The following is a 25221-nucleotide window of genomic DNA, read 5'->3' as shown; positions in this document are numbered from 1 at the left end:
CCAACTCTTTAGCTTCCAAAAGAATGAATCATTCAGAGTTCGAGGAGCATTGGGAGAGCACCGACTTGTTGCTCTAATTGATACCGGAGCAACTCACAACTTCATTGATGCTAGGATTGTTGCAAAGAGAGGTCTTATCACTAATGATGTTGGAGACTTCAAGGTCATGGTGGCTGATGGATCAACAATTTGTTGTAAACGGATGGTGTCGAACATGTCAATGAAGCTTGGTAATTATGAAGTCAAGGATGACTTCTATGTTGTCAATATTGGAGGGACTGATGATATGGTCCTCGACATTCAGTGGCTGCAATCTCTTGGTGAGATCACTCTTAACTTGCAAACCATGGAGTTAAAGTTCATGACTGAAGGGAAGAAGGTGGTTTTGCGAGGGATGTCTAATGGGGGTCCTCGGATTGTATCCTTGAAGAGGATGGAGAGGCTGATCCGTCATAACCAAGTAGAGTAGGCAGCAGAATGTGTGTTAATGCCATCAAACCCATTAGAAGACAAGGGCAACTACACTACTGATATTCAAGCTCTAATCACAGACAAGAGCAAGGTCTTTGGAAATCCGCCACTTAGAAGATCTCATGAGTGTATGGTCATGCCATCCCACTCATCTGAAGAAAGGAGAAGTTATCCTGAAGACATTCAGGCTTTGATTTCAAAGAGGAGCAAGGTGTTTGAGACTCCACCCCCGGGTAGGCCGCCTGAGCACGGTACTGAACACATCATTGAGTTTTAAGAGGGTACTAAGCCTATCATGATTACTCCTTACCGTTACCCAAAGAAGTAGAAGGACGAGTTTGAGAAAGCCATTAAGGAGCTTCTAGACATGGGTTACATTAGGCCAAGCAAGAGCCCCTTTGTTTCGGCTGTTGCATTGGTGAAGAAGAAGGATGGGACCATGCGTATGTGCGTGGATTACCGAGCCTTAAATCAAAAAACCATCAAGAATCGGTACCCCATTCCTAGGATTGATGAGCTCATTGATGAGATGTATGGTGCCGTGTACTTCTCCAAGATAGACCTCAGATCGGGCTACCATCAAATCCGAATGAGGGCTTCTGATGTTGAGAAGACTGCTTTCAGATGCCACTATGGGCATTTCGAATTTCTAGTCATGCCTTTTGGTTTGACTAATGCTCCAGCCACATTTCAGTCCTGCATGAACATGATCTTTCAGAAGCAATTGAGGAAGTTTGTGATCATATTCTTCGATGACATTCTCATCTTCAACAAGTCTTGGAAGGAGCACTTACAACACTTAGATGAAATTCTTAGCATTCTAGAGTCTGAATCATTGTTTGCCAAAGAATCTAAGTGTGAGTTTGGAATGAGGGAGTTGCTCTACTTGGGGCACATCATCAGTGCAAAGGGTGTGAAGGTGGATCCCGAAAAGATTAGAGCTATCCTTGATTGGCCACCACCTGAGAACATAACTCATTTGAAAGGATTCTTGGGTCTATGTGATTTTTACAGAAGGTTTGTGAAGGGTTATTCTCAGTTGGCTGGCCCCTCACAGATCTCACTAAGAAAGGAGCCTTTGAGTGGTTTGCAAAGGCACAAACGGTGTTTGATCAGTTTAAGGAAATCATGAGGTCATGCCTGGTTTTGGCCTTACCAGATTTCACCAAGCCTTTTGAACTGCAATGTGATGCGTTAGGAGAAGGTGTGGGTGCAGTTCTTATGCAAGACAAGCATCCTATTGTCTTTGAAAGTAGAAAGCTGAGAGGGCCTGAAAGGCTATATTCAATCTACGACAAGGAGATGCTTGCCATAATGCATGCCCTTGCGAAATTCAGGCAGTATTTGGTGGGAAGTAGGTTCGTTGTTAATACTGATCATAACAGTTTTAAGCATTTCATGCACCAAAAAGATTTGAATGAAAGGCAACAAAAGTGGGTTAGTAAGCTTCAGGCTTATGACTTCGACATCGAGTATGTGAAAGGGAAGAACAACATAGTGGCAGATGCCCTTTCACGAAGACCCCATCTAAGCTCTATATGTGAGCTCATTGCTGATTGGAGGAACCTATTGCTTACTGATTATGCCAAAAATAAGTTTGCAACCAGCATTATTGAAGGCACTTTTTAGGGTGAAAAGTACAGTTTGGTTGATGGATTGATTTTGTATAAGGGAAGGATCCTTCTACCTGAATCGAAGTTGAAGGAGAAGGTATTGCAGACTTTTCACGACATTGCTCTTGCTGGCCACTAAGGTTTTTTCAAGACTTACAAGCAAATCCGAGAGAGATTCTCTTGGAAAGGGTTGAAGAGAGGTGTCTTGAAGTACATTAGGGAATGCCATACTTGTCAGAAGAACAAGGATGAACACACAACACTTGCTGGTTTATTGCAACTATTGCCAATTCCCAGTCAAAAATGGGAAAGTGTTTCTATGGATTTCATCATTGGGTTGTCAAAGGCTAGTGGGAAAGATTGTATCTATGTGGTGGTGGATAGATTGACAAAATTTGCTCATTTTTTTGCCATCACTAGCTCATTTACAGCAGCTCAGGTTGCTGATTTGTTCTTCCGTGAGGTGTTTAGGCTACACGGGCTGCCTAAAAATATTGTGAGTGATAGGGACAGCAAGTTCCTAAGCTCCTTCTGGCAAGAGATTTTCAGATTATGTGGTACTGTGTTCACCCCAAGCACGAGTTACCATCCCCAGACAAATGGACAAACAAAGATAGTAAATAAGTGGTTGGAGGGTTACTTGAGGAACTACGTTTTAGAGCAGCAGAAGGCATGGGTAAGATGGCTACATCTTGGTGAATATTGCTACAATTCCACTTATCACATGTCCATTAGGATGTCACCTTTCATGGCACTTTACTGTTATGAGGCCCCTAGTTTTGCTGATTTGGTGTTTGGAGATAGCAGAGCACCTCAGGCTAGGGATATGGTTCAGCAGTGTCAAGATATTCTGAAGGCATTCAAGGACAACCTCCAGATTGCACGGAATCGACAGAAGTTGTATGTTGATCAGCAGCGTATTGAGCGCTCATTTGAGGTTGATGATATGGTCTACCTAAGGCTTCAGCCCTTCAGACAGTCTACTCTCAAGAAGAGTGGAGCGGGAAAACTCAAGCCACGTTTTTATGGACCATTCAGGGTCATCAAGAGAGTGGGAGTTGTGGCTTACATGTTGGAGCTACCAACGAGTAGCCGAGTACATAATGTCTTCCACGTGTCACGCCTCAAAAAGGCGCTTGGGCACAATGTGATAGTCTCTTATGATTTGCCTCCTTTGGATGAAGAGGGAGAATTGGTGCTAGTTCCTTAGGCCATCCTTGATGTCAAGAAACAATTGTTGAGGAGGACTATTCGAGAGTATTTGGTTAAGTGGAAGGACTTACCAGTGGAGGATGCTACATGGGAGAATGAGGAGGTTTTACAGCATCCTGGCTTGTGATTGCTTGAGGACAAGCAATCTTGGGAAGGGCGCATTGGAGTGTCCCCTTCCTTGTGATGATGCATTCAGTGGCCCATTGGCCTATTTTGGAGACCCGTAGGCTATGTGGAAAGGTGATTTAGGGTTTCCATGCTCTTTGGAGTTCCGACCAAGCTTGTCAGGGGTGGAATGTGAACTTACTATTTTTAGTAAGTTAGGGTTTGGCTATCAGGACGGTGCAGAGTTGCTAAGCTCACAAAGCTCTTTCTCTGGTTGTGAAGATCACGATTTTCGGAGCATTATTTCATGACTTACTATTTTTAGTAAGTGGTAGTTTGGGCATTCTATTTTTGACAGTCCTGGATTTGGTCCTGTTCCAGCACAATTCAGTGATCCCCATTGCTCAGCCTCATCCGGATTCTGTTGATAGTTAGTAATGGAGTTATAAGCGATTTAATTAAATATTATTCCTTATCCTAAGGTTATTATTTAATTATTTTATTACTGATTGATGTTATGGGGAATTGTGCAGAAATTGATATTTTTCCTAAGTATTGCCTAGGCGAATTATTTGATGGATATAAGGAGACTTTATTTTCGATATACTTCAAAGTTATATCATGCCAAAATCGTGGTCTTCTTCCTAGGCGCGATTTTTGGACTTGGGAAGTGGGTGCCATTTTGGGTCCACCACATGAAATGAAATGCAGTTTGAATGAGGAGAATTTGGAGGCAATTTCATTTGAATTCCAGACTTGAAAGGCTATTTAAACAGGTGTTTGGCTCCTCATTTGGGTATCCAGAGAAAATATATCGTTATGCTGTCGGAATGACTCCAGACTTCTTCGAGGGTGAATACCTCCTAGATCCTTCCTTCCGGTTTCGAGTGTGAGACATCACTCCTAGTTGTGGTTCGAAGTTGTGAGCTATTTGGTGATTTTTGGGTGTGTTGGTGAAGAGTTGTGTGCTGCTGCGTTCTTTGGTGTTGATGGTGTGTGTTGGCTGGAAGTGTATTTTGCTCGTAGCTATTTGCGTGTTGAGTGCATCATTCTGGGTGAGAGCTCGTTGGAAGTGTATCGGAGAGACAATAATTCTCCTACATTGGTGTGGCATTTGGAGAACCCTCCAATTTACAGTTGCAAATCGAAGTATTCAGCCAAACGCCATTTCCAGAATTGCCTTGGGTTGCGTGCATCGCAGTTTTTTCTCTCCAGTCGCAGTTTCAAGGTATTGATTTGATTGTTTGTGTTATACGCTTCATTTGCATTTGGTTTGGTATGATTCCATTCAGTTTTGAGAGAGTTAGAAGCATTTTAGTGGTTTTTGGGATGGCTGGTTCTGCGTTTCCTTGTATCTGATTTCAAAACAGCAAGTAGTGTTTATGGTGAGAATGTGTTATTGAATTCTTGAGATATTTGCTTCATTCTATCTTCTTTCACATCTCTATCTTTGTAAGAATTGCTTCAGTAGTACTGACCAATTCATTCTATGCTGCATTTCCCGCTGAACAAGTGGAAAAGGATGGCTTAGCCGCCTGTATGTTTTGTAATTCAGCTTTGTCCTCCCACTGAGCAAGTGGTTGAGTGATATTGTCCTCCCGCTGAAATATGCGGTTGAGTGATAGTTTTATGTAAAAGTCCTCCCGTTGCATAAGCGGTAGAGTGATTTGGTTCTGCTATGCTCTTGCTACCTTGGCTGGTTTACCGCCAAGTTCTTGTTCTTCATCCCGCTGAAAAGTGGAAGGGGCTGGCTTGCCGCCCAGGATTGTATACGCATTGTAATTTCCAGCGGATTAGTGAGCTAACGAACCCCTTATCACCGTATGCTCTCACCTTCCCACATTGGGCTCTTGGTGATCAGAAAGTGTAAGAGTTACTTTTCAGTAGCATTGGGATTATATTTCCTAACTTTAACGGGTGCATTGTAGTATTTGTTGTGTTCAAAAACTGACAAAATAAGAGGGAATATTACAGCCTCAACCATTTCTTTGTCCTCAACACTACTTGGCTGCAATATTTTACTTTCTTTATTGATCCCACATATGCGATCAGGTGTCCAAGCCTTTTGACATGTGAAACATGGTTGCACTTTTCTCATTTGGTTCCTGCTCTTTTTGAGAGATCCCGTAGCCTATAAACCCAATGAAATCAATTCCTCTTTAGTCAACTGGTTATTAAACTTCTCAACTTTTTGCTCCGCTGATCTTTTTGAGAACTCATGAGTTATAGGTGAGACATCTTGCTTCCTCCTCCAAATGGCCAAGAAGTTAGATTGCAACTGCTTAGAGATATCATCATCCTCATTTAAAATTAAGCATGAGTTCTTTAACATTGTTTGAACAATGCTTTCTGATTTTAGCAAACAAGCATTGGACCACTTGGAGAATTATATCATTGCACTTGAGATCAAGAAAAATAACACATGACCTAACCTTAGTCATAACTTCTAAAATCTTAGCCCTCTTATAAAAAAAAGGATATCTAGAAGCACCCAACCCATGAGAGATTTCAATAGTCAATTGTATAATCTCCCTCATTATGTCATCATTGTAGGGAGTTCCATGAGTTGTAATCTTTGTGATCTCATTGAGAAAGATGGTGCATGCAATTCTCACGTTTTCATCCAAATATCTCATAATATGGGATTGTATTAGTGCAATGAAATATACTTATGTTCCCCATTTCAAACACTCACAATTTGATTGTTCTAACTTTGATAAATATTTTCCATTTCTCCAAACTTGCTAAGAAGAACATTATTTGACTGATGCTGAAACTTGTGCTGCTTTCCCAAAGCATAAAGAATACTTCCCACTTCTATTTCTTTCTTGGAGCCTTGAATAAGTCTATGCCTTTCTGAAATGTTCTGTTGAAGGACTCTTTTCCCTATCACCCATCTTCAATCATTGAAACAACACAAAGGTTGGCGTAATCTTTTGCTCTGACACCACTGTAAGAAGCCACCCTTGTTACTACTGATTTTTCGCTCTTCTTCTGTGGTTCAGATTTCAAACATTATAGCAAATAGTTTGCATAATTGCTGGCCACCTAGTTTCCAATCTTAGAAAGGTGATAATGTTTGTTGCTGATTTGAATTATCGAAGGTATTAATCAATAATCGATGTTTATACTGCTGTGTAAACTCTGATTTTGCTAGTTTATACAACTCTTAGTTCATGATATTTAATTGCAATGGTTTAACATGTTTATTGACATGCATTAACAAATAAGGAACCCTTGAATTTTATTGATAATACGATCCATATATTAAAATACTTAAATAGAGCAGTTTACATATAATTTTCTGACTTTTGAAACAACAATACATCGCCCCTTTTGAAGATGTTAAACACAGATTGACTCCATGGTCTTCTTACTCAGAAGACATAGCAGATAATTAGAAATTGAGCAAGGATAATATAACCTCAAAATCCACTCGCCAAGGTCACCTTATGGTTGCCTAAATTTCCTCATCAACTGATAATAGTTTTGCACCACAATAAACACTCAAATGTCCCTGGTGAAGCCCAATCCACCCTTAATCTGACCTGAAAACCTCACGCCACTCCTGCTGTCTTATGTTGATCTGCTCAAGGAGCTTTTTATTGCCTGAACTTGCTGTCTAGCCCCACGCCAATGAAGGCAACTCATACCCAATAATGAAGTCGCACAAAAAGGGAGGAATCCATGCCTTGCCTCTGCTTTTAAATTGACTCAAAACTCTGTCCAAAAAGGTTCTTTTGATCAAAAGTAGTCATGTCCAACATTTTAATCCCATGACCCTCGGTAAGGATTTCTAATTCACTTGTATGCACCAGTCATGGAATATTTATGCTCTTAGTTGCCTCATGTTATAAGTTTATCCCACATCTAATCATAAGTTATTGTTACGCCTAGTGCATCGTGAAAAGGCAGCCAAAAATAATACATTCTTACCTCAGCTTGCAAGCCAATCTTGAATCTGCAAATACTCTTCAATGAATATGGAAACTGTAGCTACTCAAGTGGAAAGAAACCACATCCCAATCTTATAGCATATCGACACAATTCTAAAATTCCATACACCTAGCTATAAACTTCCTTTTGCACAACTGCATAACTTGTCTGGATTTGCCTCTGAAAATGCACCATGAACAAGGGTTTTCATCCCCGCTCAAAGTTTCAATGTTTTGTTGATCCCTGTATGGAACTGCTTTGGTGAAGCAAGAGGGTTTTCATCCCCAGCAACAATCAACCATTTATGTTTTTGTCCCACTAGCAAGAGTTTGGCCACAGACACAAACGTCTGAATCTCCATAGAGAAAACAAACTTTTGAACCTTTTGTATGTCACAAATGAGACCCCTAGCCTTCTTTTATAACCATTTTGAGAACTTTAAGAATGTGCAATATAAAATCACTTCATATTTTAATTAAACCTTATATCCCCCAAAAGTGATTTATTTAAATATTTAATTATTTGAGGCACTTTAGACACAAGGTTAAGCATCCAACATTTAAAACTTGCCATTCTCTTTCCAAAGAGCTAATATACTAAGGTGCTAGTTAAATTATTCTAATCAAATTGGCAACCTTAGTAAAATTAATTAAAATATAGCTTAATATTACACCCGAGTTACAAAAATGGTTGAAAAGCATTGGAATAAAAAATTGATTGCACAAGAGTGTTACTAAGGATAAATAATGATAGTCGGACCTGATTAGGTGACTTACTATAAATAGACGCTCTCTCCAAGAATCTTGGAGAACACACCAAAAGCGAAATGTAATCTCAAAAAGTGTCCTTTGAGTCCTCTAGACCATAGAAGCAATAGTCAGGAAAAAAACCCGATTACTCCCGATTAATCGGCAATCGGGACTGTTCTCGATCAATTCCCCCAAAAAATCGGAATTTTCCGATTTTCAACAATTTTTTCCATTTTAAATCGCCAAAAAAACGCGATTAATCGCCGTGCGAAATCCCGCCAAAAAAAGCCGCCGCGAAAACCTTAGAATGTCCGCAAAAATCGATAAATAGACGAAGTTGAAGCCGAAAGGAAGCAAATAGAAATCCGAAAGGAAGCAATTAGAAGGTTTTTTTTGGTTGCGTGATAGGGTATTACCGGCGACTTCAAATTTTGAGGTATTTTTATTTAGTATTTACGATTCTTCCTACACTAGTTCCAAAGATTCTAAACTATAAATTCCTTGACCATGGAGACTTGCGGGAAACAATTGCTACATATATGAATTTTCTGTATGTTTGCCATTGTTATGTATGTATATGTTTGCGGGAAACTCATATTAAAACTAATATGAGACTGCACAAGACAGGTTTTTTAAGAATGGAGACTTGCAGGAAACCTAATATTAAAACCTCTCTTATATGTTTGCCATTGTTAATGTATGTTTTAATATATGTTTTAGTTTTAATAAAATTAAGATTATTGATATATGTTTTAAGATTAGGTATAAATTAATATATGTTAAAACATAGATTTTTAATATATGTTTCAGTTTGATGGCTATGGTAAATGCTATCTTAATATATGGTAAATGATATATTAAGATTAGGTATAAATTAAGATTAGAATTGATATATGTTTTGATATATGTTTTAATATATGTTTTAGTTTTAATATTAAACCTCTCTATGTATAAATTAAGATAATTTTGTTATTCTACTAAAGATTGTGTAATGATTTATTTATTTTGATGACAATATTCATATTTAATTTCAGATCTCTATTTCAGTCTGATATTATATGATTTTCAATATAATCTATTGATTGAATAGAAATCACTTTTTCATGCAAACTCTTGGCTTAAATTACTATGGAACATTTGGTAAAATCTGGAGCAAATATCCATAGGGGATATTACACTAACCACACCAATGCATAGTTAATAGGCTAAATAAATGGGAGAAGGATCAAGGTTAGAGATTGAAACTATTTTAAGAGGCCTAAGAAGGTAAGTAGTTTAATAAGCCTGTTACTGATCTACTAGTGAAAGAATAATATTGTTTCCCATGCATTATTCTATGGGATTGGTTTTACTATGTCTACGATTATTAAGAGGGTCAATATAATGAAATCTTTGGTTTAAGGAGTTTATTCTTGGAAAAATAGAAATCAAGGATTGAAAAGAGAGTTTATGCTTTAAGACAATGTAAGATTTTAAATAAATGATGGAGTAAAAGGGGGTTTATGAGAGGCCTAACTAGGATAACTAAATCTGGTAAATTTGTAAGCCTTAATGCATGAAATCTTAGCCTCATTCTAGAACCACAAATAGTATAGGGCATGACCAATAATAAACCCATCCATGGTGTAATATCCCCTTTTTCGCTCTAGTTTGTTTTGGGGACTGTTGGCCAATTCCAAGACCCTTTGGTTAGTTAGAGGAAGAATTGGGGTTTCCTATTTTCTAGGAGGATGCTTTGGTAGTTTTGATGACTTGCATGTTGGACTTTTACAGTTTTGATTCTGGATCCCTTGTGGGTTTTCAGAGAGCCTCACGATGGTGTGACATGCAACTGAATTTGAGGACTTTTCCGAACTTACTATTTTTAGTAAGTGTTGGTGAAGACAACTTATTTTTTTTTGGTTTTTAGAGAGCCTCACGATGGTGTGACATGCAAACAAATCTGAAGACTTTTTCCGGACTTACTATTTTTAGTATGTTGCAACGGTTGCTCAGAATGTGGTTAAAACGCATTTGGACACTACTCTTTTTAGCAGTATGCTATTTTTAGTAAGTGCTATTTTTGGCAGTTTCGGTGGTCCAATTTAGAGGATATTTCTGGTAGTGCAGTTTTCAGTACTTTTGGCCTTCAATTCACTTTGGTAGTTATTTAGCACATGGAAAAAGTAGTTTTAGCATATTTTAATGCCCCCTTGGCCTAGGCATGTGACTTATGTATTTATGGTTATGACTTGAGGTGATAAAGGATTATTTTATGTCATAAGGTTTGGGCGATTTATTGTTGAGGAAAAATACTTTATGAAGTGAAATATTAATAAGGCAAGATGGACGCCTTATGGAGAAATAAGTCAATTTTATAATATATTTCACTTATCTACCTTGGGCGCCACATTACTATTTTATTATCATTTTAATAAAGTATATTTGCTTCTATGTAAAGGTCGACTTGGAGAAAGGAGAAACGAAATGTAATTTCAAAATAACGTGAAGTGAATGTGCATTTGGGTTTGGCGTTCATTTGGACGGGAATGTGAATTTAAATTTGGAGACACAAAGTCTATAAATAAGAGTGTTGGGCTCTTGTTTTTGGTATCCTTGAATATTGCAACGTAGTGCTGCCAGAATTTCGGTTGAATGCTTCAAGGAATGCTTACCTCCTAGTTGAATGCTTAGCTTCTCGCTTGAAAGATAGCGACTAGTTTAGATTGTGAGGCTATTCTTCACTCAGGAGAATAGATGGAGTTCATTGAGGAGTTTATGTTTGATATTTTTTGATTTTTGGTGTGAAGTGTGCGAGTTGCAGGTTGCTAGTTTTCAGTGTGGCTGTAGGTGTGTTTAATTCATAAGTTTGTGAGGATCCCCTGTTGGTTCTGGGTATTTGCTCATCCTCTCCCTAAGCCCTAGGTGATTCTTCATGTCAGTTTCCAACACTTAATTCAAAGTCTTGATTTTTATATTGCAAATCGTACTTTCTGCCCTAGCCTTACCAAGTTGGAGCTGTCTTCGGATGCATGCAAAATATGTTTGGGTGAGTATGTTGCATTTTGTAGGTCTTAGCATGATCACCTACCTCCTAGATTTCATTTGCAATCAATTTTGAGTCATTTCGTGTAGTATTGATTGAGTTGTGAGTATTTTAATGTGGTTTAGTGTTGCTGGTCTGCGTTTTCCAGCTTGCTGTTCTTGCATATTAGATTCTGAAATTGAAGTGTGTAGTGTGTTTTGAGAGTAGTTAGTCTTTGTAGCTTTGGGAGTGCATAACACATCATTTGCAGCGATGGACAGTAATATTCTCTAATTTGAAATTCATGCTATGTAATGTAAAGTTGATTAGTAGTACTAATAGCTTCTCATTCTGAATTGTATCACAAGACCCACTGAATAAGTGGAAGAGACTGGCTTTTCCACCTATCCTATCTTATTGTAATGCTGTCCTCCCACTGAATAAGCGGTTGAGTGGATTCTTATTATCATTTTCAGTCCTCCCACTGAATAAGTGGTTGAGTGATTGTCTCTTTACTTCAGTTGTTTTGGATTTGTAATTGGCTGGTTACACTACCAAATAGTTGTTAAATTTCAGTATTTCTTTATCCCACTGGAAAGTGGAATTGGTTGGTCTAACCGCCAATTTATATTGCTCTCTATATTTTATTATGCTAATGCTAATGGGTGATTGCATTGTGTGAAAAAAATTGAAAAAAATTGAGGGGGACATTTCAGTGGTATCAGAGTAAAAGTTCCTACCATCCCGTTCCCTTGCTACAGTTATGCAACTTTCTTTATAACTGAGAGAGAAAAAAGATACATAATAAGATGACTACAGAGAGTTCTATATCTGGGTTGATATGAGAATTGACCATGCTTATGAGAGATCCTGACATTAAAAGGGCATACTCAATGAGTGCTGCAAAATCCAAATGTTTGGATGGGAAGGCTGCCTTGACATATGAAGAATGTGTGACAGAACCCCAAAATACTCCCTTAGACTTGTATGTGATTGGAAATAATGATGATTGCTTTGGTGAAAAGAACAAAACAATAGTTCTGAAGCCTAATTCAGATTCATTCATTGATGGTCTTGAGACTAATGAGTCCACTAATGTAGAGCATGTTGAAGGTAGTTTTAGTGGTGTTGTAGAATCAGCTCATGAAAACTTTCATGGTGATGACGTCTATGATGATTCAGATGAGTTCCTATCTAATCATGTTGAAGAGTTGGTGTTGGAAAATTTCCCGCTTGTTGTTGTCCAAACTTCGCAAGAGTTTTCACAAGAGGATTTTATGACGAGTAAACAAGAAGACCTCTTTGGTATGCATGTCACTATCAATGATAACCCATTGTTTGAGATGGGTATAGAGAAGACATATGACAATCCACTTTTTGAGTGGGAAGATGGATCATCACTTGGTTCTAGCATTGCTCCTGGTGAGAATAGCAATGTGTGGAAACCAAAAAAAGATTCAAGATCTAAATTGAAGTTTGGTTTTCAGCCATTTGTTGATCCATGTTCACATTATGAAATAATTGGTTATCCTCATGTTATACCCCCAGATTTGGATGATACTTGGAGCTATGGTGAGCACTTTTTAATTGAACAAAGTAATCAACCTTTTAGCATTTGGGATCCAGGTGTGATAGAAATTAAGTATGAAGAGGATCCAATATGGAATGAATTTACTTTGGATCCTAATATTGTATTGGTCTTAAAGAGCAATGTTTACATGGAAGATGGCATTGATGGTATTGATGACATGACTGATTTATCAATGCATGTTGCTGATCTTGAGCATAGACATAGTGGCTTCGTTGATCTAGATTCATAGTTCATTGTTGAGGGTGATAAAGAAGAGGCACATGTGATTTGAGACAGCCTAGAAGACTTTGATGCCAAGTATGATAGTTGTGATTTTGGTATTCTTTATAACAGGAATACCTTTACCTTGCATGATTACGATTGGAAGAATGAATTGTTGGTTTCTGCTGAGAATGAAATACACACTTTATCTAGATTGGAAGACATTAGAAGCCTAGTTGAAAAATTCATCTTCATGACACCAAGAGAACAATATGAACAAAATGTTCCCCTTGTTGATTTGCACATGATCAAGAACACAATGGAAGGAATAAAATTGGTTTTCTTACACATGATGCATGATAGAGATGTTGCCATCAAGTTTGCAAATGAGACTTTTCTTTGAATAAGCAATTGAGGGGAGAGGTTGGTTATGTAATATCCTAGTAATTTTTTTTTTTTTAACAGTAAGAGTTACAAGTAAACACAACAACCCGTTAAGGTTAGAGAAATCATCCAAACTGCTGAAAGGGAACCCTTCCACCTTTTGTTCACCGAGAGCCCAAGCTGGGAGGGTGAGAACATACGGTGTTCCGGGGATCGTTAGCACCATAAAACAAACTGAAAATTACAATGCCTGGGAGGCAAGCTAGCCCCTTCTGCTTATCTAGCAGGATAGAAACTAAACTCTTGGTGGAAAACCATCCAAGGAAAACATGACAAGAACTGAAACTCAATCACTCTACTGCGTATTTCAGCGGGAGGACATTACATTAAGCTATCACTCTACCGCATATTTCAGCAGGAGGACCATTGTATTGAACTTATCACTCGACCACTTATTCAGTGGGAGGACTGAGTAAAAAAAACTGAATTACAAAACTTAGAAGGCGGCAAGCCAACCTCTTCCACTTATGCAGTGGGGTTTACAATTAAGAGCAGCAAGAAGGGATGATCAGTACTACTGAAACAACCTTACAAAATAGAGATGAGATGAGAAGAGTAATTGCAGATTTCTACAAAAAGAATATAATTTTCTGTTACAACTAATCTGCAGGCTGAAAGTACAATTCAGCAGCCTATGGAAACACCAAAATGCTCATAACTCCCTCATTTTTCACCAGAATCAATTCAAATCAATCCCAATGCCACAATATAACACTAACAACAACATCCAATCCAAACTACAACCCAAACAACCCACTATTCATTTGGCACACATCCCAATGCAAGTGCAAAAACCCACGCTATACCTGGGAAGTTCGATTTTATCTAGTAAATTCATTGCTCATTTAAAACTGCTAAAAACTCACACATCGTATCGCCATGGCTAGGAAGGAAGGATGAGCCAGTACCCAGAATGATGGAGTCGCCTGGTTAAGAGGTGTGAGCAAAATATACTTTCAGCAGTCTCGCGACTAGCAACCAGAAACACTCAAATCCAGCATAGAACACTCCATTTTCTGCAACTCATTCACCAATCAGCAATGGGAATACAAGGACACAACTAGGTACTATCTTGCAAGTACGAAACTGAGACTTAGCTAGGAAGCCAACTTCGAAGCTCAGATTTTCAGTAGCCAAACCGACAGCATAACGATTCAATTTTCAAAGATGATGCAAATGGGAGCCTAAGTCTCATATTTATAACTTCACTCCTCAAATCCAAATGCAATTCCTCCAAATTCAACGCCTTGCATTTGCATTTCATTCCACTACATGTGGACCCCCAAAAGTGGCACTATTTCCCATAAGTCAAATCCCACGCCCAAGGCATGGACCCACGATATACTTTGGCCAATATTTAGAGATAAGTCACAAAATAATATTTCTTTCAAATAATTCAACATCTCCTTAATAAACATGAAGCTCGCCAAATACTTAGGAAAAATATGGACATTAATCCCAAATATAATAAATTAGTAGCAAAATCAGATTAATTAAATATTAAACCTTAGGATAAGGAAAATAATATTTAATTATGTCGCCAATGACTCCCGTACTGATTATTATCACAACCAGGATGAAACTGAGCCTAGACGGTCACAGAACTGCTGCAGAATCAGAACCCTGTCTACTGCCAAAAATAGAATTGTGCCACACAGCCACTTACTAAAAATAGTAAGTCAAGAACTAATGCTCAGAAAAGCATGATCATCGCGTCCAGAGGCAAAACATGGAGAGCTCAGTAGGGAAGTAACACCAGAATGGCCATTCCCTGACTTACTAAAAATAGTAAGTCCTTGTTTCATCAATGTTGGACCCTCATTCTCCATTCCACCTAGCCTATGGGTCTCAGGAATAGGCTAATGGACCACTGGAAGGTCATCAATGAGAAGGGGACATTACAAGTGAGTTCACCATTGAGCTTGATTCCACTAGGCTTGCTTTCAAAAGTGTCCAAGAGACACTTCTTGAAGCAAGTGATCAACAATATGAGGCCAAACATTTGAGAGAGCAAGAGAATAGAGAAATGGCTAAGGAGATCAATCAGGTAATGGAGGAGCTTGATTGCATTCAGGAGTATGATCTTTCTCTTTATCCCCTAAGATCAGAAAAAGTGATTTTGGAGCAGCAAAATATTTGGGTGGAGCATGATTATGATGGTAATCAGCAGGTTGATAACCTGTTGTTTGATATAGATGCTGATTGGACATTTGTTAATCCACTTTTCAAGTTTGATGTGGGAGTTCCTTTTGACTTCAGTGATGAGGGTGGATCACATTGCAGAGTTTGGGACCTAGGTGTAATTTGCAACCATGAGATATTATTTCAAAATTGGAGCATTGATCAAATGCATACTTTTGGGCATCTTCTTTGGAAAAGAATGGATCAGATTTTTCAGATTTGGGCTTGCTGTTTGGTTGTAGATTAGTCACTTCACTTTATGGTTTGCTCTCATTCAAGGGAGTTGGTTCAATTTTTTTGGTCATGCAAGTAATGGTTTTCAATTGGAGATTGCTTGGAAGTGTTTTCTAGCCACTTTTATTTATTTTTGAGCATTGGAATGCTCAACTTTCATGCTTATACTTGGAAAATTCATTGGTACTACTGTTGTCCTCTATGTAGAGCACTTCAATTAGATTGCACTTAATTGATTTCAATCATTTACAGCAGTAGTTATTGTTTATTTCAGACCTTCCAAACTCAAGGAGTTCTCTTTATGAAGGTTCGTGTTGTAAAATTTAACAGTTTAACTCCAAAGTTGGTCCAGGACAGTGAACTTGTTTATGCTATGGCTCATATTTCAGAGAGCCTTGGAGTTGTGACAAGGGGCGTTAGCATTACTGTCCACAATCTGATCAACTTACACATGAGTTCAGATTCTAATCAACAGATGTGTTTGATGGTTCCTTTTGCTCATCAATTAGTGGATTGGGAAGATTTTCTGAACAAAGGATGATTCTATGTGGAGTTGGAGTCATTAGAGAGGATATTTCCAGCCTCGGATGTAAGCAGATGTGTTGTTTTCGATGACGATTTCCTGTGTTGCAGTAGTTGTTCATCTTTTTGGATGTTGATTTTCCTAAGATCAGATTTCAAGTCAATCATTTCAGATTTGGTGGGCTGCTGGTGGGCTTTTTTCAGACTTCACAGTCTCTTGGCAAGATGGGTTTATGGTCTTAAATGAGAGGTATGGCGAGTTGGGGCAGTGAGTATTCGTGTATGGGAAGTGTTCAAGCTCTAACTAGTGGTTATCCCTATGCTTTCTCTTCTACTTATGGTTGGGACAATGAATCTTTGTTTTCTTTGATTCATCATTCTGAGGTGCTTGGAGTGGGAACTGTAAGAGATTTCAGAAGTCTCCATGGTTGTATCAAAATAATTCAATTGAGGCCTAGTAGATTCATTTGGAGTTATGGGGATGAGTCTGTTGAGCTCTTGCAAATGATTGTTTTCCTCTTTATAGGGAGATTTGGAGAAGTCACATTTACGGTCATGGCTCTGCTTGACACCTTGGGGAGATATGTTGTGGAGTTTGATTGTGACTTGAGTAGACTTTATTTCCTATTGCCCAGGCTTGTGATAGACATTGGCATTGTTGATATTGATTACTCAAAGCTTTATGGGCATGAGATGCTGCATGATATTGATTTCAGTCCTTCAAGATTTTTCAGTTTGAGTATCATGGATGGTAACGTTTTGGAGTCACAAGGGAGGTTAGTGTAGTTTTGGCATGAGGTTTTCACTGATTTGATTAGAGTGGCGCAACATCGGCATGGTGGGTTCTTCTTGAGATGGACATGAGACCCTGGGATTGTGCTTGCTTTGGTGTGGATCAGTTTAAAATTTTCTGGAGTTGTGGTGGCATTGCTTGAGGACAAGCAATTTTGGGAAGGGTGGACTGTAATGTCCTCTTTTTTGCTCTAGTTTGTTTTGGGGACTGTTGGCCAATTTCAAGACCCGTTGGTCAGTTAGAGGTAGAATTGGGGTTTCCTATTTTCTAGGAGAATGCTTTGGCAGTTTTGATGGCTTGCATGTTGGAATTTACAGTTTTGATTCTGGATTCCTTCTGGGTTTTAAGAGAGCTTCTCGATGGTGTGACATGCAACTAAATCTGAGGACTTTTTCGAACTTACTATTTTTAGTAAGTGGGGGGAAGACAACTTATTTTTCTGGGTTTTTCTAGGTTTCCAAAGAGCCTCATGATGGTGTGACATGCAAGCGGAACTAAAGACTTTATCCGGACTTACTATATTTAGTAAGTTGCAACGGTTGCTCAGAATGTGGTTAAAATGCATTTGGACACACTATTTTTAGCAATATGCTATTTTCAGTAAGTGCTATTTTTGGCAGGTTTGGTGGTCTAGTTTAGAGGCTATTTTTGGCAGTGTAGTTTTTAGTACTTTTGGCCTTTAGTTCACTTTGGCAGTTGTTCAGCACATGGAAAAAGTATTTTTAGCATATTTTAATGCCCCCTTGGCCTAGGCGTGTGACTTATGTATTTATGGTTATGACTTGAGGTGATAAAGTATTATTTTATGTCATAAGGTTTGGGCGATTTATTATTGAGGAAAAGTACTTTATGAAGTGAAATATTAATAAGGCAAGATGGACGCCTTATGGAGAAATAAGTCAATTTTATAATATATTTCACTTATCTACCTTGGATACCACATTACTATTTTATAAATTTTTATTATCAGTTTTATAAAGTATATTTACTTCTATGTGAAGGTCGACTTGGAGAAAGGAGAAACGAAATGTAATTTCAAAATAATGTGAAGTGAATATGCATTTGGGTTTGGCGTTCATTTGGAGGGGAATGTGAATTTGAATTTGGAGACACAAAGTCTATAAATAAGAGTGTTGGGCTCTTGTTTTTGGTATCCATGAATATTGCAACGAAGTGCTGCTTGAATTTCGATTGAATACTTCGACAGATGCTTACCTCCTAGTTGAATGCTTAGCTTCTTGCTTGAAAGATAGCGACTAGTTGAGACTATGAAACTATTCTTCACTCAGGAGAATAGATGGAGTTCATTGAGGAGTTTATGTTTGATGTTTTCTGATTTTTGGTGTGAAGTGTGTGAGTTGTAGGTTGCTGGTTTTCAGTGTGGCTGTAGGTGTGTTTAATTCATGTCTTTGTGAGGATCCTTGTTGGTTCTGGGTATTTGCTCATCCTCTCCCTAAGCCCTAGGCAATTCTTCATGTTAGTTTTCAACACTTAATTCGAAGTCTTGATTTTTATATTGCAAATCGTACTTTCTGTCTTAGCTGTACCATGTTGGAGCTATCGTGGGATGCGTGCAAAATATGTTTGGGTGAGTATGTTGCATTTTGTAGGTCTTACCTTGATCGCCTACCTCCTATCTTTCATTTCCAATCAATTTTGAGTCATTTCGTGGAGTATTGATGGAGTTGTCAACATTTTAATGTGGTTTAGTGTTGCTGGTCTACGTTTTCCAGCTTGTTGTTCTTGCATATCAGATTCTGAAAATTGAAGTGTGTAGTGTGTTTTGAGAGTAGTTAGTCTTTGTAGCTTTGGGAGTGCATAATACATCATTTGTAGTGATGGACAGTGATATTCTCTAATCTCAAATTCATGCTATGTAATGTAAAATTGATTAGTAGTAGTAAGTTCTAACAACTATCGCATCCTGAATTGTATCTCAAGACCCATTGAATAAGTGGAAGAGGCTGGCTTTGCCATCTATCCTATCTTATTGTAATGCTGTCCCGTTGAATAAGCGGTTGAGTGTATTGTTATTATCATTTTCAGTCCTTCCGCTGAATAAGTGGTTGAGTGATTGTCTCTTTACTTCAGTTATTTTGGATTTGTAATTGGCTGGTTACACCGCCAAATTGCTGTTGAATTTTAGTATTTCTTTATCCCACTGGAAAGTGGAAGTGGCTGGTCCAACCGCCAATTTGTATTGCTCTCTTTATTTCATTATGTGAACGCTAATGGGTGAATGTATTGTGTGAAAAAAATTGAAAGAAATTGAGGGGGACATTTCACATGGATGAGCATCTCTAAGTCACAACCATCCTCCTATTAGGACCTAGGTATGGTATAATATTTGTTTTACCCACCAAGAGGTGGCTTGAGTCAAATATAATCTAAAGGTCAGGGGTAAAAGATATAATATTTCATTGACACATGTTCTTTTCACTTTTTCCATTGTTAGACTTGATGTACAATGCAAAGGTAAGTATCTCCCAAGTCTCTTGTTTATCTAGGCTTGTGGATTCAATAACTATTTTGATCATTTTAACAGATTCGGTTAACACCCTGGCAATCTCCAAGCATTAACCTCATTATGACTATTCAAATTAGGCAAAAATTTACTGCCTCACATATACCAGTGATGATTTAGTGCTGACAGAGTTGCCTTATGAATTCAGCTGTTTATTCCCATGGGAAGCAATTACAGTTTTATTCATATCACTGAAGTCTTTGAGATGCATTTGAAATCCAACCATAGCTTGTTCTGGAATCAATCAAGCTAAAGAAAATTCCATCCTATTCATGCATTATAGTATCGATACTTTGGCATGCATGTTAAATATTCCAATTTATATTTGAACTATGCTAGGACTTCAAATTTTGGCTGTGCAAACTTCCGGATCCAGGCATTAGTTGTATTGCTGTCTGCTTCTTGTGTTAGTTGAGTTTTTGTTTGCTGTAGAAATGTTTGCTGTGAGTAGAAACTTTTCATGATTCAAAAGTAGCTTGAGTTGCTGAACCATATGCATTCCTACTTTTTTATTTATAAGTTCATTGGATTTCACAGATAAAAGATGCAATTATTCAGTTTGAAAAAGCTCTTAGTCTAGACCCAAGTCCAGATGAAGCAAGAGCAGCTCTATACAACAAAGCTTGTTGCCATGCCTCCAGGTACAAATATCATTTACTTTACTATTATGCTGTAATCAACCAATAGTGAATGGAATATAATAATTTTTGTAGCTGCACAACCTCCATATAACATATGTTGGAATTTCAAATTATTTGTCAGGAACCTCTAGATAGAAGTTGATTTGTATTCTTGTCATGTTCAACCAGTAGAAGGTTGTTCAAAGCATACTGAAAGTTTACTGTACTTGTGAAAACATTATGTTTAAAGCAGAAATTTATCCTTCATTTCTGGATTAAGGAGGATACAAATGCAAAAGAAAGGGATAAGATGATTTTTGTGGATCACTAGATATGTACATTACATAGATATAGCATGGAAAAGTAGATAATATTAAAAAAACGCTTTAATTTTGTATATGTGTGTGTGTGTGTAATGTCTCGTTTTAGGAACAAGGCAATATAACCACAACATGCAATGCTTTGATACCACTTGTAATGTCCCCTTATGTTCAAACTTAGGAAATAGGGACAATTAACTTTCAAAAGAATTAATTGCAAGAGACTTCTTTCCTTAAAGTCTCAAATAACACTTTAAATGATAATGAATGAAGTAAGAATAATAGTCTATGATACCACTTCTATAAGATTGTTCTTATGCTATACAATTGATATAATATACGTGAACAATATTACTGCTAACAAAGATGATTTTGATCACTATATCTGCATTTAGTGCAATACAACAATATTAAGATTATCTCTGCTGTTTTTGTTATGACTGATATCAATTATGCAAGGATGATCTTTAGTATAAATTATCTTTCCAATCGCTTATAGCGATGAATGCTATTTCCTGATCTCACTTTATAAACTTGCAAGGGTTCTCAATATGCTATTGCCATGTCTGATCTTTCTTAAATGTATGCAATAATTTTTCCAATCACTTGTAGCAATCGTGTGACTTGCTGCTCCTGATTTATCTTGTTGAATATGTAAAGTTATATGATATCGCTTATAGTGATATGATGCTGTTTCTGATTCGTTTTTATGAACTTGCAATGCTGGTGCTTGTTTTGACGTTTTCACACATCGCCCCATTGCAAATGGGGACCCCCACTTTTTTCTGCTTTCTAGGTCAGTTGTAGTGTCTTTTTCTATTAACCTTTTACTTGAGGTAGTGTAGCTCTGAGGTTGTCAAGAGCTGATCAAGTCATGTCTCTTTGAGTTGAAGTGAGGTTAGTTAGCTCTCAGGGCTTAGGAGGAGAGCGATTTGGGATTATCATTTCATTTGATTATCAACGTCATATGCCTCCAAAATCAGAGATAAAATCGAGTCTAAGCATGGAGGACTGTCAAAGAAAGTTCAAGGATGCTTGAGATGAGGATAGTCACAGCATAGGCAAACAGGATGAGGGTGTGTTGATGACAAAGGGCCCTAAGATTGAAGAAGTAAGTGTCTCTATCAGTGAAATTACATAAGTGAGGTCACTGTTAGTGACCCCCTAAAAGTCTGACCTACTTCATCCCACAATCAGTGCCCCCTCAAAAGTCCGACCTCATTCAGTCAGTGTGGTGTCCAAAGTCTGATCTCTTTCTTGCTCAGTCAGTGACCCCCTGAAAGTCCGATCTAGATGAGGAACCCCTTTTTCTTAGCAAGATAGACATTTCTAAGGGTAAATGCTTATGTTTGATGAGATTGAGTTAGTTGAGCAAGCATAGCTAACATCTTTTGTTCTCAGTCAGTGCCCTATCAAAAGCCTGACCTCTCACAGTCAGTGCCCTCTCAAAACCATGACCTCCTAGAATGACTGTCAGTGCTTGGTGAAATCTCTGCCCAAGGATAGAAGAAGGTTCTTAAGTCAATGATCATGTTAGTGGTGAAGGAAAGATCAATTCAATGTGTCAAGTATGATGAAGGCAGGATTAAGGTAGATCATCAAGAAGTTTGAAGGTATTGTCAATGCCCTCCTAAAAATTCAATCAGGCGGGATGTGTCCTCATTTTGGTGAGTTTGAATGCTGGTTGAAGAAAGTGCCTAAGGTTCTGAAAGTTATTGTTGTCTTAAGGTTGGTGAAGTTTCTGAGAATGAGTGGAAAGTCCTTGAAGTGCTAAATGAACAGGTTATATTCATGCTCCAAGCATTGTCAATGACCTAGCAAATCCCTAATCAGCTTGCACTTATTGTCAATGACCTAGCAAATCCCCGATCAGCTTTTACTTATTGTCAATGACCTAGCAAATCCCCAATCAGCTTGCACTTACTGTCAGCTTGCACTTATTGTTAATGACATAGCAAATCCCCGTTCAGCTTGCACTTATTATCAATGACCTAGCAAATCCCTAATCAGCTTGCACTTACTGTCAATGACCCATGAAATCCCCGATCAGCTTGCATCACTGTCATTGACCCTTGAAAACCCCGAACTTCTTTGGAGGCTTCTAGTGAACACTTAAATTCTCCTTCATGCTATTAGGAGATGAATGATTTTGAAGATCAAGAATATCATGCAAGTGATCAAATGTTGAAGGAGATGCAAAGGAGAAAGGGAGGAAGAGATCACTGTCAATGCCCTATGAAAACCCCGACCTGCCACTGTCAATGCACCTCTAAATCTCCGATCACTTTTTGATGACTGTCAGTGCCCCCCTTAACGCCTGAACTCCTTAAGGAGTCACTTTTAATCCACGCCTTGGGAAGGTAGTGAGTAGTAGAAGGTCCCAGACCTGAAACCAATGAAAATTAAGACATGCATCAGACCTAAAGTCAATAAAAATCAGACATAAAAGTGGAGTCTCAGAGTAAAATATGACTTCAGATTTTAGAACATCAGTGAATCAGACCTTGAAATGTGAAAATCAAAGATTAAACAAATGGAATTCATTTCTGATTTAAAGATCGAAGTTGTTCTCTTCTATGTCTTGATCAAGTTGTGTTTTCTTTCCAGGTTTTGGAAGCAAAGAAGAAGGAACTTCATCAACAGATAGGGACATGCAAGGGATCAGCTCATGGTGTTCAAACCTAAGGACATGAGAAGACAAAGAAGGATTTGCAACATTAGGAAGATTATGTATCCAAGATAAGTTGCTTCACGACATCAAATTTGCTAGGGTGCAGGGGACTCACACATCAACACCAGCATGCTCAAAGCAAAGACAAGGAACATTGTAACCTTGCTAGAGCGAGGCATCATAACCCCATCCCATGCATATGCAATGATTACACCCTCAAGAATGCCGTTGAATGAAAGGTGTCCCAAGTTCAAGGAAGCACAAGATTCAGCATGAGAGTGCACGTGCTAAAAGAAGAAAATTTTCACAATCTTGAATTTACTCCGAAAATCCAAGAATCATCGCCAGTACATTAGGGAGATTGTTCCAAAAGAGTTATTCAAAGTTAGAAAGACTGATCCCCAAGGATGATGCAATTTGGGAATATCTTCTACCTTCATCTCATTCCCTCCATCATCATTGTAGGTGCTTGGAAATGTTGAATATCAAGAGATATGCATCAATCACCTACAACTTGTGATGAGTTACAAGGTGTACAACTAGCTAAGGTGGCACCCAGTTATCACTTATCCAATCTTATCATTAGGCGTCCAAGTTCGGTGCACTTGACTCATCCAGCAAGGCAGATAACTACCACATGGAGACACAAAATCCGATGTACCTACCCTCACCATCTATTGGTCGAAAATTCAAAGGAGGACATATGCCCCATAAAATGTAATTTTGTCATTGGTAAAGCATTAAATGCTTTGTAATGGGTGTAACAAACCCTAATTAGGGTTTCTATCTTTTGATCTTGGCCATTGATTGTGAATCAATATGAGCCACTCATTGTAAAGAGCTACCTATATAAGGCTCAGTTTTTTCATTTGTAAAGGTTAACAGTTTAGCAATAGCGAATAGTCAATAGTTAGATAGCTAGAGTAGATTAGGAGAAAAGAGAGATTGTTGTCAAGACATTGTTGCATGAAGAATGTAAATTTCATTGAAGATATGGTGAACTTCATATGTTGATTCAAAAATTTTCATGGGGTCTACTTCTCATTTATTTTTATGTTGATTAGATGGATGGAAGATCTTTGTGTATGATTGATGGTGAAGCTCCTATGTTCATGCTTCATACTACTAGTATTTCATTGATTGTGAAGTATCTTGCGTAGTCAAATGAACTCATATATCCAAGCTTAACTTCAATTTCTGCTTCTTCACTGATATGCATCGTCTTGATGGTGTCTATGTTCGTGGTAGTGATTTGAACATCATATGCTCTTCTTAGAAGATTGCACTAAACTTTGTGGAGTTGTTGCTTTGCATGGCAAAGAAAAGTATTTGATGAAAAATGGTGTTTTAAATTAAATTATAACTTAAGGCAAAGGTTGGGCGATTTATTTTAAAGGAATTGCTTAAGTTATATTGATATCTAAGTCATTTCCTTAATTATATATTGGGTGATTTATTGTTGAGGAAAAATACTTTATAAAGTGAAATATTAGTAAGGCAAGATGGACGCCTTATGGAGAAATAAGTTAATTTTATAATATATTTCACTTATCTACCTTGGATGCCACATTATGATTTTATTGTCATTTTTATAAAGTATATTTGCTCCTATGAGAAGGTCGATTTGGAGAAAGGAGAAATGAAATGTAATTTCAAAATAATGTGAAGTGAACGTGCATTTGGGTTTGGCGTTCATTTGGAGGGAATGCGAATTTGAATTTGGAGACACAAAGTCTATAAATAAGAGTGTTGGGCTCTTGTTTTTGGTATCCAATAATTTTTATAATGAAATGCTGCCAAAATGCAGAGTGAAAGCTTTGGGGAACGCTTCCCTCCTAGCCATAGCTTGATTTCTTGCTTGCAATGCAACTAGTCAAGCCAGAGACTGCTTTTCATTTAGAGGAGTGGATTGAAGATAATTTTGCAGATTTATTTGTTCGATTTCTGATTTTTGGGAGTGCTGTAGTGTGTTCTTGTTTCTAGTTGCGGAGTGTGTTGAAGTGGATTTTGGGTTGCAGGTCTCAGCGTGT

At 37.9% G+C, this 25221-nt stretch overlaps 1 protein-coding gene across 2 annotated transcripts in view; it reads left to right on the top strand.

The window, feature by feature from the left end:
- LOC131076832 (protein LOW PSII ACCUMULATION 1, chloroplastic) overlaps positions 1-25221 on the top strand; it is a 177936-nt gene that overhangs the window by 17809 nt on the left and 134906 nt on the right. For both annotated transcript variants that reach the window (XM_058014168.2, XM_058014167.2), the window contains exon 2: positions 20118-20221. In XM_058014168.2, coding sequence (XP_057870151.2) covers positions 20118-20221 — 104 coding nt within the window. The remainder of the gene's footprint in view (positions 1-20117; positions 20222-25221) is intronic.

This window comes from Cryptomeria japonica, chromosome 9, assembly GCF_030272615.1.
Source record: "Cryptomeria japonica chromosome 9, Sugi_1.0, whole genome shotgun sequence".
NCBI classification, from domain to species: Eukaryota; Viridiplantae; Streptophyta; class Pinopsida; order Cupressales; family Cupressaceae; genus Cryptomeria; species Cryptomeria japonica.
The sequence above is the reverse complement of the archived record's forward strand: the minus strand, read 5'-3'. Positions and strand labels throughout refer to the sequence as shown.